The 12,823-nt window shown below is 58.2% G+C and overlaps 1 protein-coding gene across 12 annotated transcripts in view; it reads right to left on the bottom strand.

Annotated features, from left to right (window-relative positions):
* Hspg2 (heparan sulfate proteoglycan 2) overlaps positions 1-8,389 on the bottom strand; it is a 90,248-nt gene extending 81,859 nt beyond the window's left edge. For all 12 annotated transcript variants that reach the window (XM_046468635.2, XM_046468637.2, XM_046468636.2 and 9 more), the window contains exon 1: positions 8,264-8,389. In XM_046468635.2, the coding sequence (XP_046324591.1) occupies positions 8,264-8,326 (63 nt within the window). In that variant the 5' untranslated portion in view covers positions 8,327-8,389. The remainder of the gene's footprint in view (positions 1-8,263) is intronic.
* Between the last annotated feature and the right edge of the window lie 4,434 nt (positions 8,390-12,823).

Below are 12,823 nucleotides of genomic sequence, written 5' to 3'. Positions count from 1 at the left end.
ACCCCAGCAGGAGGCCCCGCCTGCACAGCCAACAATGCAGACAACAGGACAACAGGAGCCCAGGGACCAGGGAGAGATTCCTGGACCCCTGCCCATGACTTCCTCCTGGCCCTTAGGCCCACTTCCTCCAGAAAGTCTTTCCAGATCACTCAGCCTTCCCCGATGATCTGCGCCCTGTGGGCTGAGTCATGCTGGGTTCCCAAGTCTGGCCTCTCCAGCAAGACCCACAGCTTCGGGCTGCAGGGAGACCCCGGGCCTGCCTCAGGCTCCTTCCAGCCCACCTTCCTCTGCAGGTGGCTCTGGGGGCTGGGCTATCACTGCCCTCTGAGCCACTTCTCTCCTGGAACTGGAAGTATAAGCTCAGCCCCCAAGGGTTGTTGTCAATGCAGAGAAAACACTTGGCCCACCATCAGCACACAGTAGGTCCTCAGGCAGCGCCAGCAAAGGAGCCAAAGAATGAATGGGCAGGTGGAGAGATGGACGCATTCTTCTGCCTCTCGATGCTCGGGTTGTTCAGGTGACAGTTTGGGACTTGTCCATAGATTCTACAGACTCCCAGCTGGTCCTCTGGTCCTTGTATGTCACCAAGGCCCCAGTACTGAGTCGGGGGAAGTGGAGACTAGAGATGATTTGCTCGAGGGAAGAGCCCCAGGCCGGGCTGGCCCAGAGCGGGTCGCAGTTTCGATGAAGAGGAGGCGCAAGTGCTCACTCGATGGCCCAGGTGACCAAGGTCACTAAGGAGGAGACCCTGCATGTCCCTGGGCAGAGAAGGGACTGGCCTGTGCTCAGGAAATTCCCAGGTCCCTGTTCCACCAGCCCAAGGGTCACAGGAAGGCAAAAGGCAAGGCAGGGAGACGCGCTGTTGAAGTGACAGAGGCCACTGGGGCTGGGATTTATGAGGCCAGAATTTCGACCCATCCAGCCCCGGAGCGATCCAAGAAGAGGCATGAGCCCAGTTCCCAGCTATGTGAACACTGGGAACACCAAACAAGGAGAGCATGAGTCAGCGGGAGGAGGGGCTGGACCCGCGGGGAGGTGGGGGTGGGGGCAGGGGCCGAGGTGGGCTGGGAAGGGGCCAGAGGCAGCTGGGAATCCCAGCCCCACCCCAGGAGGAGCATCTGTGGGGTCACCCAAGGCCACCCTGAAGTCCCGGCTGCCTCCCCTTCCCACCACCTGGGACTGGAGAAAGATAGAGACCGTTTTCAAGCGTTAAAACTGGAGGCACCTGGACGTGACCCACCAAGATGGCCAGAGAGGCGGCTCCCCGACAGCCAGAGCCCAAAGCTCAGGGTGGGTGGGGAAGGCTGCCTGGTCCTGGCGCGTCCCTCCTTGTCCCTAGTCCTCCTGCTTCTCTGAGAGCCGCGAAGCCCACCGACCCCGGCAAAAGAAGGCCACCTCTGGCTTGCCTAGAGATCCCTGGGCGAGGTCCCACAGCCTCCAGCCTGGGCCTGAGGGAAGACAGGGCTGGGACGGGGTCCTAGGACGCCCCTGGGCCACTCCCCTCAAGTTGCATGAACATCCTTTCTGCACCCAGGGGAGCACTTGGCCACACCTCCTGCCGCTCGCAGCCCACCAACTGCACACATCTGGGCAGGGGACAGTGCGCCTGCAGACTCCAGCCTTTCCCAGACCACACCCTGGGGTGTGCCCCCCTCCTTCCCCCTCCAGGAAGGAGCCATCAGGGTGGAGGGGTGGACTCTGTCCTGCAGCTGTGGCCTCAGTGGGGGAAGGGGGCAGTGACGGACCAGAGGCAGTTGCATCCGGGACTCTGAGCTATGAAAGTACGGCAGCAGGAGGGGACAGTCCCTCTACACGGCCATTCATTCAGCAAGCCTGGGGCAGGGCACGGCCAGCAAGAAGGAAGGTGTGCCCTGCGGGCTCTGGAAACCCTAAATCAAATACCAGGCTGGCCCTGCCCTCGGCAGGAACAAGACAAATACAGCCACCAGCCTACCGCATTCCAGGCGTATCCACCTGGCCACCTCAAAGCCACCAAGAGATAGGTACTGTGACACCTATTTCACAACTGATCTGAGGCTCAGAAAGGTAAAGCAACTTGATCAAAGTCACACAGCCAGCCAGGGCGGAGCCAAGGATTGAAGGCGAGGTCCTCTAGTCCCCGCCCCCTTCACTGAGTCACTCAAGGGAAATACCTGGGAGTCCAACAAGGACACAGGAGAAGAAAGCTGGCACCGTGGGCATCCCAGCTCGCCCGCATCCCCTGGGACCCAGCAGAGAGCGTGGCTGGGACGGTCGCTCCCCTGAGTCCAGGGCCACAGGAAGCCCCTCCCCACCCTTGGCCAGGAGCCGTCAAATTTCTTGAGGACACTGACTTCCTCACTGGACAATCAGTCACCTGCTTAGCGCTGGGAAAGTGACAGGCACAGAATTTGTGGCGCTTCCCATTAAATGCACAAATATATAAGTCAGGGGCTTCGGCCGCGGGCTCCGCAAAGGCCACTCGGCAGGCACCCCTTCCTCTCCTACCCCCAGGTCCATGCAGAGGCCCAGATGGAGAAGGCCAGGGGCCCACAGCCCCGACAGCCCCACCCGCACAGTCCTCCACCACCCGCCCTCCTCCTGCTCCCCAGAGCTGTCCCTTCTCAGTCTGTGATGGCAGTGTCCCTGGTGGTCACGCCTGGGAGGAAATGCAAGGGAGGGCGATGTGGGGTCCTCTCCTCCCATCCCACCCTTCACCCACCGGCACCCACTCCTGTCAGCCCTGCCTTCAAGATAGGGTTCAACACCTCCGCGCATCTCCACTGCCGGGTACAAGCCCCAGCGGTCTCTTTCCTGGCTTAGGGCCGCCTTGCCTTTGCCCTTGACCCCTCCACACAGCAACCAGAGCGATCCTGTTAAACACCAGAGTTCTCACAAGTTCTCATCTCACTGGGAAGCAAATCCTAGGCCTGGCTGTGCCAATCTCCCCGCACCCGGACCCTGCACCGACACCATATGCTCCCCGTCTCTCATACAGCCCGTGACAATAGGCCTCCCTGCTTTTCCACAAATATGCAAGCCCGGTCCCACCCCGGGGCCTTTGCACTGGCTGTCCACTCTGCCTGGAATGCCCTTTCCTAGATACCCTCAGGCTCCCACCCTCACTTCCCGCAGATCTCTATGGGGGCTTTTCCTGACCCTGCCACCCCACCCCACCTCCTTACCCTCCTCTTCCCTGCTTTATTTTTCCTTCCAAGCACTTATGGCACCTGACAGATTTACTGTCAGTCTTCTTGCCCTAGCCACAATGCAAGTCACACAGGAGAAGGGAATCTGACTCTTTTGTTCCCCGCTATAAACCCAACATCCAGAACAGGGTCAGATGCAGAGAAGATTCTCCACCAATGCTTATTAAGTGAATTTAAAGGCTAATGCGCACCCACAGGGGACTTTGGTTTACAGAATATTTAGTTACGTACGTCACTGGTTCATTCATTCATTCAACGCACATCGCAAGTGGGGTGCCAGACACCTCCCCAAAACCACAGCAACAGGGTGCCCTCCTCTGCGCCCCAGGGAAGTGCTCTGGTAGGAAGCTGAGAGCTGGTCCCAAGGACATGTCAGGATGCCCCAGGGATGCCGTGAGGTCCCTGCAGCGCTGTCCATGCACAGGGAGCAGCATGGGCGGGGGGAGTGTGGTGGCGGAGACTTGAAGGCCCCACATTCCCAAGCCTCAAAGAGCCACCTTGTTCTCAAGGCTTTCATGATGGTGCCCCCAGCACAGCCACCTCCGGCAGCCACGAGCCACTCCCCTCTCAAGGCGGCTATTGACATGGCCCCGACGCCACCAGGCTGGGCAGCGGGGCTGGCGGCTCCCCGCGAAGCGAGTTCCACACATACTTCTGGGTTTCCGTCAGCCTGCTCTGGGCACTGGGGCAATTGGCCCCAGCCAGGCCCTGGGAGCAGGAGGGGGTGGAGGGCCCAAAAGGCCAAGGCCTGGGCTGGGGCAACATTCCAGCAAGAACAGGACCCTCAGCCCAGCCTCCCCCTTCCTGGCAGAAGCAGGAGCAGAAGGGAGAAGGCCGGTGGGCGCCTCGGACCCTTGGGGATCTGCTGGGGAGCCGGACACTCCCCACTCCTCTTCTAGCAGGACCTCTCAGGGCTGCACTGAACTGGGGAGGGGGCAACAGGTCAGGGCTGGAAGGCTCCCTTACACCCCGGTGGTCCGGTGGTCCGGTGGTCCGGGGCCACAACCCACAGGTCTAGCCCCCAGGCACCTCTCATTCATTACTCCAGATCTCGCCACATCTGGGCAGCCCCTCCTGCCCTCTGCCCTGAGACTCACCCCAAAGTCAAGCAGTCCTGAAGCCTCTAAAGATCCGCCTCAACCCCCAGGAAACAGCCCAGGCAACCAGGGAGGGCTCCATGCAGAGCGTCCTGAGGTCGTTCTGCTCCCGCCAACTCGGGCATCCCCAGGCACAGCCCTCCTGAGCCCCTGCTCCTACCATTCCTTTTCTGAACTGGGCTTTGTGCCACCCGGGGCCAGAGTTCTCGGTTACATCAACATCAGTGACAAGTTTTATCCCCATCTCCTGACTGTGGCTACCGGCAGATGGGGCAGCAGATAGGGTCCAGAGAACTTCATCTGCCTTCCAAACTTGGCTCCTGCCAGCTACAGTGGCACACGCATGTGATTCCAGCTACTCGGGGATGTTGAGGCAGGAGAACTGCAAGTGGAAGTCCAGCCTTGGCGACTTAGCAAGACCCTGTCTCAAAATACAAAGGAGCTCCGTGGTAGAGCACCCCTGGGTTGAATTCCCAATACTGCAAAAAGAAAAAAAATACTTCCCTGAGTGTGTGGTACACAGTCACCCGGCAAGTTCTCTAATCTCTCTGAGCCTCCATTTCCTCTGCTGAGAGGTTGGGGACCACACGAGGAGCTGTGGTTTCAGACACTGCACAAGTACCTCCACTGAGCGCTGACTACCTGTCAGGCGCTAAAGATGCGATGGTGAATAAAAACAGGTGAGGTCCTTCCCTGCCTAAAGTGGACAGAGGAGACGGGTAATGAAGTGGGCAAATAAATGCATGTCAGATGAAAAGAGAATAAAACAGTAGGGCGGGGACACAGCTCAGCGGAGAGAACACGACTGGCATGTGGGTTTGCTCCCTGGGACCAAAGAAGAAAGAGAAATCAGAACGATGAACAGAGCAGCCAGGTCCTGAAGGAACCAGGCAGGTCCTGAGGCTTCAGGGACAACTGTTCCAGGCAGAGGAACAGCAGACGCAAAGGCACTGATGTTAGCATGCTCAGAAACAAAGAGTGGGGCCGATGGCCAGGGCGAGAGGGGAACGCTGGCAGCAGGCGAAGCCGAGACAGAGTCCGGAGGCCACATCTCCCTCCCAGGCCTCGTGGGCTGGATGAAGTCAGGGGCTTGGATCTGATTCCCAGCAACAAGAGACGGTGGGAAGCAGGGAGCGACGGAGCGACAGAGGTAATGTGAGGATTCGCAGACAAACTGAGCGTCCAACAGACAGTGTGCCCTGGATAAGTGGGAACCATCCACAGCTCTTGTCGTCATCTGGGGCCCACGACCTCCGTGCTCACAGTCTTCCAAGTCTGAATCCAGTCACCTTCTGCCACCCTCCTTCACCATCTCCAGGCAGGGCCCCAGGCCCGCGGATCCCAACTTGCCTGCACTCAGCCTGGGAACAGGCCCGGGCCAAGCCAGGCGGGGCCGGGACTCCTCAGACACAGGGTGCTCAGCCTGAGAGCTGAGAGTGGGGGGCATCTCTGCGAATGGACCTGCAGCTTCCCTCCGGAATCCCCCAGGCACTTTACTGTCCAGCCCTTGCAAGTCTGGGGCAGGGGGTCGGTGTGGAGGGACAGGCCAGCCAGCTTGTGGAGGGGAGGGCTGAGGTTCTGCCAGGAAGGGGAGGTTCCCCCACCCCCACCCCACTCTAGCCAGCAGCCTCCCCTGTGAGGAAATCCAGCGGAGGCAGGAAGCAGGTATCTCAGCTAACTTCCCTCCTCAGCCCTGGAAAACACCCTGATCACCATGCCCCCCCCCCAAGTCTCCTGGCTCCTGCAGCACCGGCCCCAAGAAAGGAAGGGCCAAGGCCCCCCAAAAGAAGAAAAGGGTCGGGAGGCCAGGACAGGCCCTGAGCCGCCCAGGCCCCGCCCCCATTCCCAGCACCCTCTCCACCCCTCAGAACTGAAATTACTCCCACACTTAATCACAGCCCACTGTTCCCGTGGTCCTGCCCCCTGCCCCAGTGAGGCCGGAGCGCCCTGCAGCCCAACTTACCCTGCTCTGTGTCCTACCTCCCCACTTGCTCCTGCCTTGTGACTCTGAACCCAAGGGCAGAAGAGATCAAGAGCAGCAGGCAAGGAGGAGCCCAAGGCTTGTGAGGAACCTGCTCTTTTAAGACTCACAGCAAACTTCTCCCACACATTTAACAGATGTGAAAACTAAGGGTCAGATCGCGCAGCTAGTCAACAGCAAGGGTGGTATGCGAACCTGGTCCTGGAAGACTCTTGAGGCCGAGCTCCTTCCAGCCCCCACCATCAGCCTGGGAGGGACGGTACAGACCTCCACGTGGCTGTATGCAAGTCCCAATTATAAATGGCCCACTGTCTCTGAGTTCCAGGAAGGCACAGACAGGGACCAATCTGGCTCCCTCTGGCTACCACAGCCCCCTACCATGTGCCTGGGTATTGGGACACAGTAGGTGCTTGGCAAATATCTGCCCTGTGAATGAACCCCTGGACTCCCAGTGACTGTCATGGCACGGTGCTCAATGAAGATCTGTTGAATGAACAAGTGAATGAGATGATGGGCGGGAGGCCGGGAACTTCTGTGGAATTCCTCAGGCGCACAGCAAACAGCTCCACCCACCATTCCTGCCATTGTACACCCCAAGCGTGCAGGAGCCCCTCGCAGGGGCAGAGCTGGGAGAAGGTCGGGAGAGGCTGTTGGCTGGGAAGACACTCCAGGTCTCGATGGGTGCCTTGGGAAGGTAAAGGCAGTGTAGGGAGCTAGCTGCGAGTTCAGGTCAACCGGGAGCACCTATAGGACGCCACTGGATGGGCTCGGTGACAAGCCAAGACAGAAGACAGAGGCTGCAGGGCTGGGGAAAGCAGGAGGAGAGGTGCTGGGTGGGTGGGCAGAAGTGGTGAGGGGTCAGGTCTGGAAAGGCAGAGGTGAGGGAGCCAGCAAGGCAAGGACAGGGAATCAGTCACTGGGCAAACGTTGGCCCGGTTGGAAAAGTCACTCTCTTGGCTCTGAGAACAGGAGGCAGGGATAGGGACTGTCTAGGAGCACCTCAGAGGGGTGGGGGTGGCTCTGTGGCTCACCACAGCAGGCCCAGATGTGCCCCCACCCACTTCTACCACCAGCTCCCGGCCACAGACCCGGCCAGGTCCTCTGGGCCTCTCCTGGCCCAGTGCCTCCTAGGCCTCAGGATTCCTGACTGGACCTGAGGATTCTCTTCCTCCACATGGATCCATCCATCTAAGCTCGGAGCAGGGACTGGGCTGTCAGAGCAATCGGGCCCTGGACCTGGCCTATCGGGAAGGGGCAAGCTGAGGAAACTCGGATGCCATGGGGGCCCACCCCTAACAGGCCCTGCACCACCACGCACACCCACGTTTGTTCCACCGCTGCGGACAGCCACCCTGCCATCACACATTTTGAGGCCAGCCAGTTGCTTTACCCAGGCAGGGCTGGCCTCAGAGAGGTTAACAGCTCACTTGAGGTCACACAGTTACTCAGTGAAGGGCAGGGATTGATCCAGCTCCTCATGGAGTCAGCCTCATGACTCCAGAGTCCTGGGTGTTCCTCACAAGCCTTAGATTTGTTCCAAAAGTTCTTTACTTGTGCCTGCCTGGTTACATGCTACCCACGGGGACAGGCAGCATGGTAAAGTTTCAGCGAGGACTGACAGGGTCCCATCACCGCGCGTCCCTCTGCCAAGCTGGCGCAAAAAGGGGCACCCTCATCCTGCCAAGTTCCCACCCCGCTGGAAGTTTCTCCTCCTGGTCCCCAGGAATGGCAGGCTGGGCCATGCCCAGCGTGACTCTGAAGCTCGGCAAAGTGGCCGCGAAAGCCAGGAATTCCACGCGGGCCGACCCCGCCCCCAGACCCACGCTGGGTCCCCGGGTGTCCCCTGGGGTGGCCCCACGCCGCGGGGTGGCGCCGATCTGTGCCGGCCCGGGGTCCTCGGCGGGCGCCGCGGTCCCGGGCCAGAGTCCCGGCCGCGCAGCCTCCAGGGCCCCCGCCAAGTTGGCGGGCGCTCCCGGGTCCCCGCCCCGCACACTCACCGCGAGCAGCCGCCCGTGCAGCAGCAGCGCCAGAAGCAGCGCGCCCGCCGCCCGCCGCCCCATGGCCCGGCCTCGCTCGCTGGCTCGCTCGGCGCCGCCCGCAGCAGCCGCTCGCTGTCCTGCGAGTCCTCGGGACAGCGCGCCCGCTCCCGCCGCCCCCGCCCCGCCCCCGGCCGTCCGCCACGCCCCCGCGCCTCCAGGCCCCGCCCCGGCCCGGCGCCAGGCCACGCCCCCGGTCCGCCCCCGGCCGCGGGCTGGGCTCGCCCGAGTGGGCCGCGCAGCAGGCCGCGCCTTTGTCTGGCCCCCAGCCGCCCGCGGCCCCGCCGGCTCCCGGCCCAACGCGGCCTGGAGTGTGGTATGGGACGGCGCTGGGGCCTCCGCCGGCCGCCCAGCTCCCGAGGCCGCTCCCCGCAGGCAGGGCACATCCCGCACGTCGCGGCCGCACGCGGGCGGCGCTCCAGGACCCCGGGATCTGCGTCCCATGCTCACACGCACGCCGCTTTCACACCCGCGTCGCACGTTCGCGCCCACTTGGACCCACACGGACACCGCCTCGCTCGGCATTTGTGCACTAACACGCTCACGCGTTCCCCGCGAGCCGTCGAAGCTGCTGCGACCCGCGCTCATCTACCCACAGCCGAGCTGCAAACTGGCGCGCACCCCCGCAGGGGCTGCTGCGGACGCGCCCTGCACACGACCGCTGGCACTCACGTTCACGTTCACCCAACAAGCCACGAAGCACATGGATGTATCTCACACACAGATTCCTCTCACACTCACATTTCACACGCAGGCCCCTGTCACTTGTCGCACCCTTACCACCAGCCTGTATGTGTGTTTTTTTGTTTTTTGGTGTTTTTTTTTTTCCACTTTCTCACACTAAATACTGCGGTGACTCGCAGTGGGCGCTTAATACTGAATTGAATCACCCTCCTTTCCTCGCACCATTTTTTCCACCGGAATCACTCACAGACCAAGTTTGATTCACATAAATCACAGCCCAGTGCCAAAGACACCAGCTCACACCCCAGGGCCCAGACACCGAGTGGCTCACACCACAGCCCCCATCGCAAATGCTCGGGCTGTAAATCACCGCGGGTGATCCACCTCTGCGCAGCCCCACAGACAGCCCACCACCAGCCAGGGGGCCTGTCCACGGCCTAGCCCGGGCCCCCTCTGCCTGAAACTTTCCAGACAGCGCCAGAGTGATGCCTAAAGAGAACTCGGTGTGTGGGGGCAGGGGTGGGGTAGGTGTGGCTTTCAGGAAAACCTTTTGAGTAATGATAGAGGGAGGAGAATAAAAACTGAAGTTTCCATTGTTTCCTATGAGTTGCTAGGTTCCAGAGACTCCTGGCAGGGTTTGCAGCCAGGACTGAGGTGCACTGTGGACAGGAGGAAATGCCCTGTTAAGTGGGTGGCACCAGGCGGGCTCCGGAAGGCGTGTTCCCTGTGATAGGGACCTGCAGGCTCCCAGGCATTCTGGGGACTCCCGTCTAGACACTTAGGGGTGTTCTGACGCCCATCCCAAATAGATGCCCCATCTCCAAAAAAGGGGGGGCTCTTCTCTGCCTTGTGGGCACATTTCTGGGAGATCAGCTTAGAACTGTGAAGAGCAAAAACCACATCCAGAGTGTTTGGTCAACCCTGGCCCCGGCCCAGACTCGGAGCAGAGCACCGAATAAGGTCTGCCTCTGCTCCAGACCAGAAGATGAGACAGGCAGGGAAGGAATGCCTGATCCTGGCCCTCAGCGGACCCTAATTTGATGGAGAGGTTGAGCCGGACACAGCCCCTCCTCATGTTGTTCTCAGCCTGATGGAGCCCCCTGCCTCCACCGTCCACCTGTCCAATCCTGAGCTCATGGTTCTGCCCCCAAGTCCGTTTCCTCATGTAGAAAGTGAGAATAAGGTTGACTTCTTGGGCTGGGGCTGTAGCTCAGTGGAAGAGCGCTTGCCTAGCATGCGTGAGGCACTGGGTTAGATCCCTAGCACCGCATAAAAAAAATGAAATTACCCAGCGGCTCTAGAGGCTGAGACAGGAGGATTGTGAGTTCAAAGCCAGCCTCAGCAGTAGCAAGATGCTAAAGCAACTCAGTGAGACTCTGTCTCTAAATAAAATATAGAGAGTGCTTGGGATGTGGCTCAGTGGTCAAGTACCCCTGAGTTCAATCATCCCCGGTACCAAAAAAATAAAAAATAAAAAAAAAATAAAGGTATTATGAACATCTACAACTAAAAATATTTTTTAAAAAAGTTTGACTTCTTAATGGTCCATTTTAGAATATATGTGTTATGAGGCTTAAGATGAATTAATTTTTAATTTTGAAAAAGTTTCAGGCGCCTAATAGGCAGTATCCATACTTATTATTTCTAGGTGTCTGCCCAACCTGATGAGAGACCGGCAAGGCTGCCCTCGGCAGCTCCAGGCTGGTGGCAGTGGAGCAGCCTCTGCACCCAGTGTGCTGCCCCCAGTCTGGTGGTGAGATGTGGCCCCCACCCCAGGGATCTCCGGTCTGATGGGCAGTACAGCCTTGTTCGTCTCAGGAACTCCCTGATGGATGAGGAAGGCTTCAAAACTCCACTGACTTCAGCGTTGGCAGGTGGCCAACCTGGTGGCAGGATTTTTCCAGGGCTTTGCCTGTGTGGGAAGGGTCAGCATCCGTAACAAATCCCATTTCATGAGCTGCCTCCGTGTCTGTTCCCTACCTCAGGCCCTTTAGGTCCCAGAGAGTTGGCTTCTTGCATGATTCGCTCATGAGCGAAGAGGAAGGGGGAACAAGCAACCCTTTGTAGATGTTTGGTGAAGACCAGCCCAGCGCTGAAAGTCTTACTTCCTAAGAGTGTGGGGAAGAGATGGGAAAGCTGACCAGGGCCTGGAAGGAGCTGGGCTGACCCAGGGAGAAGGAAGATATGGGCTGTCCAGAGTCTTCCAGAGACCCCACCCCGAGGATCCCTTATCCCCCTGTTTATCCTGCATCCTGTGTTTCCCACTGAGGGATTTGGCTGGCTCTGTTTTATTTTGCAATCTCCCGCATCTTTGGTAAATGCTCTCGGTTGCTGTCTAGGGCCTGTCTCCTCTCAGGACTTAGAAGAGCAGCAGGGACTGAGCCTCTAGGCTCTGCTGAGCCTCCAGGGCGCACACATGACCACTACTAGATGTGCTTAAAGCTCAGGGTATTTGTCGCACTCTTGGGGACTGAAACAAAAAAGTCTCACACACGGTTCCTTAGTAAGGAGGGACCACAGGAGTTCAGATAGATAAACAACCTGCCTTCAGAGAATTAGGAACTGGGGCCTTTTGGAATCAGCAGCCAGAGTTTGTGGCTCACCTGTGTGTCTGCCACTCCAAAACTCACAGGATCCAGCTTCTCCTCGCTTTCATTCCTACTCCAAATCTTTTTGTTGCCTCAGGGCTTCTCACTCATCTTACTCACATTCCTTTGTTCATTCATTCAAGGCTTCAGGGGACAGTTGGGCAGGTTGTTCACTAGACAAAGGTATGCATCCTAATGTGTAAATAGGAGCCGTGTCACGCCTGCTGGGAGGCTATATCTTCCCACAAAGGGTACCTTTTGATAATGTGAGCAAAGGCACTGTATGGGCTACCTGTGGCCCTACACTCTCTAGATAATGGAAGTAAACAGCTCCGTCAGGCGCTGTGGTGCACATCTGTAATCCCAGCAACCCCAGCCAGCCTGAGCACTTAGGAGGGCCCTAAACAATTTAGCGAATTCCTGTCTCAAAAATAAAAAGGACCGGAGATGTAGCTCAGTGGTAAAGCACCCCTGGATTTAATCCCCAGTACAAAAAAAAAAAAGTAAACAGCTACCAGCAAAAGGGGTACCATGCCTGTGGGGGAAAAGCAGATGTTGGCAAAGTATGTCCTTGGGTTTGTTAGGGAACCAGAAATTGACGTGAAAAAAGAGATTTGGAATCGGGGAGAGGAAACAAGGAGATGGGGCTGGAGGAGAGGAGGAAGAGGTGAGGACTCGGTGAGTGTTGGGAGAGGGGGGAAGGAAGGGACCCCCATCTCTCCAGCTCCTCCCTTCCCCAGCTCGGGCTTCCCACTGCAGTTCCTTCTCCTATAGAGCTTTTCCCCAACACCCGCCTCCCTTCTCTACTCTCCTGTAGGATTCAGTTCAGACAGGGTTTCTGCATTGCAGAGGGTCTTGCCAAATTGCTAAGGCTGGCCTCGAATTGGAATCCTCCTGCCTCAGCCTCCCTAGTTGCTGGGATTACAGGAGTGTGCCACCATGCTTGACCTCTTTCTCAACACTGACAATCTTAGAGAAAACATTAGGCATTTGTTTTTTTGGGATTGGCTAACTTCACTTAGCATTATATTCTCCAACTTCATCCATTTACCTGCAAATGCCGTGATTTCATTCTCTTTCATTGCTGAGTAATATTCTATTGTCTATATATATCACATTTTCTTTGTCCATTCATCTACTGAGGGGCATCTAGTTTGGTCCCATAGTTTAGCTATTGTGTATTGTGCTGCAATACACATTGATGTGGCTGTGTCCCTGGAGTATGCTGTTTTTAAGTCCTTTGCGAATA

Source organism: Marmota monax, unplaced genomic scaffold (genome assembly GCF_021218885.2).
Source record: "Marmota monax isolate L192 unplaced genomic scaffold, Marmota_monax_Labrador192_F-V1.1 WCK01_AAM20220418_F8-fsc00008, whole genome shotgun sequence".
Classification (NCBI taxonomy): domain Eukaryota; kingdom Metazoa; phylum Chordata; class Mammalia; order Rodentia; family Sciuridae; genus Marmota; species Marmota monax.
This window is presented reverse-complemented; position numbering and strand designations above follow the sequence as displayed.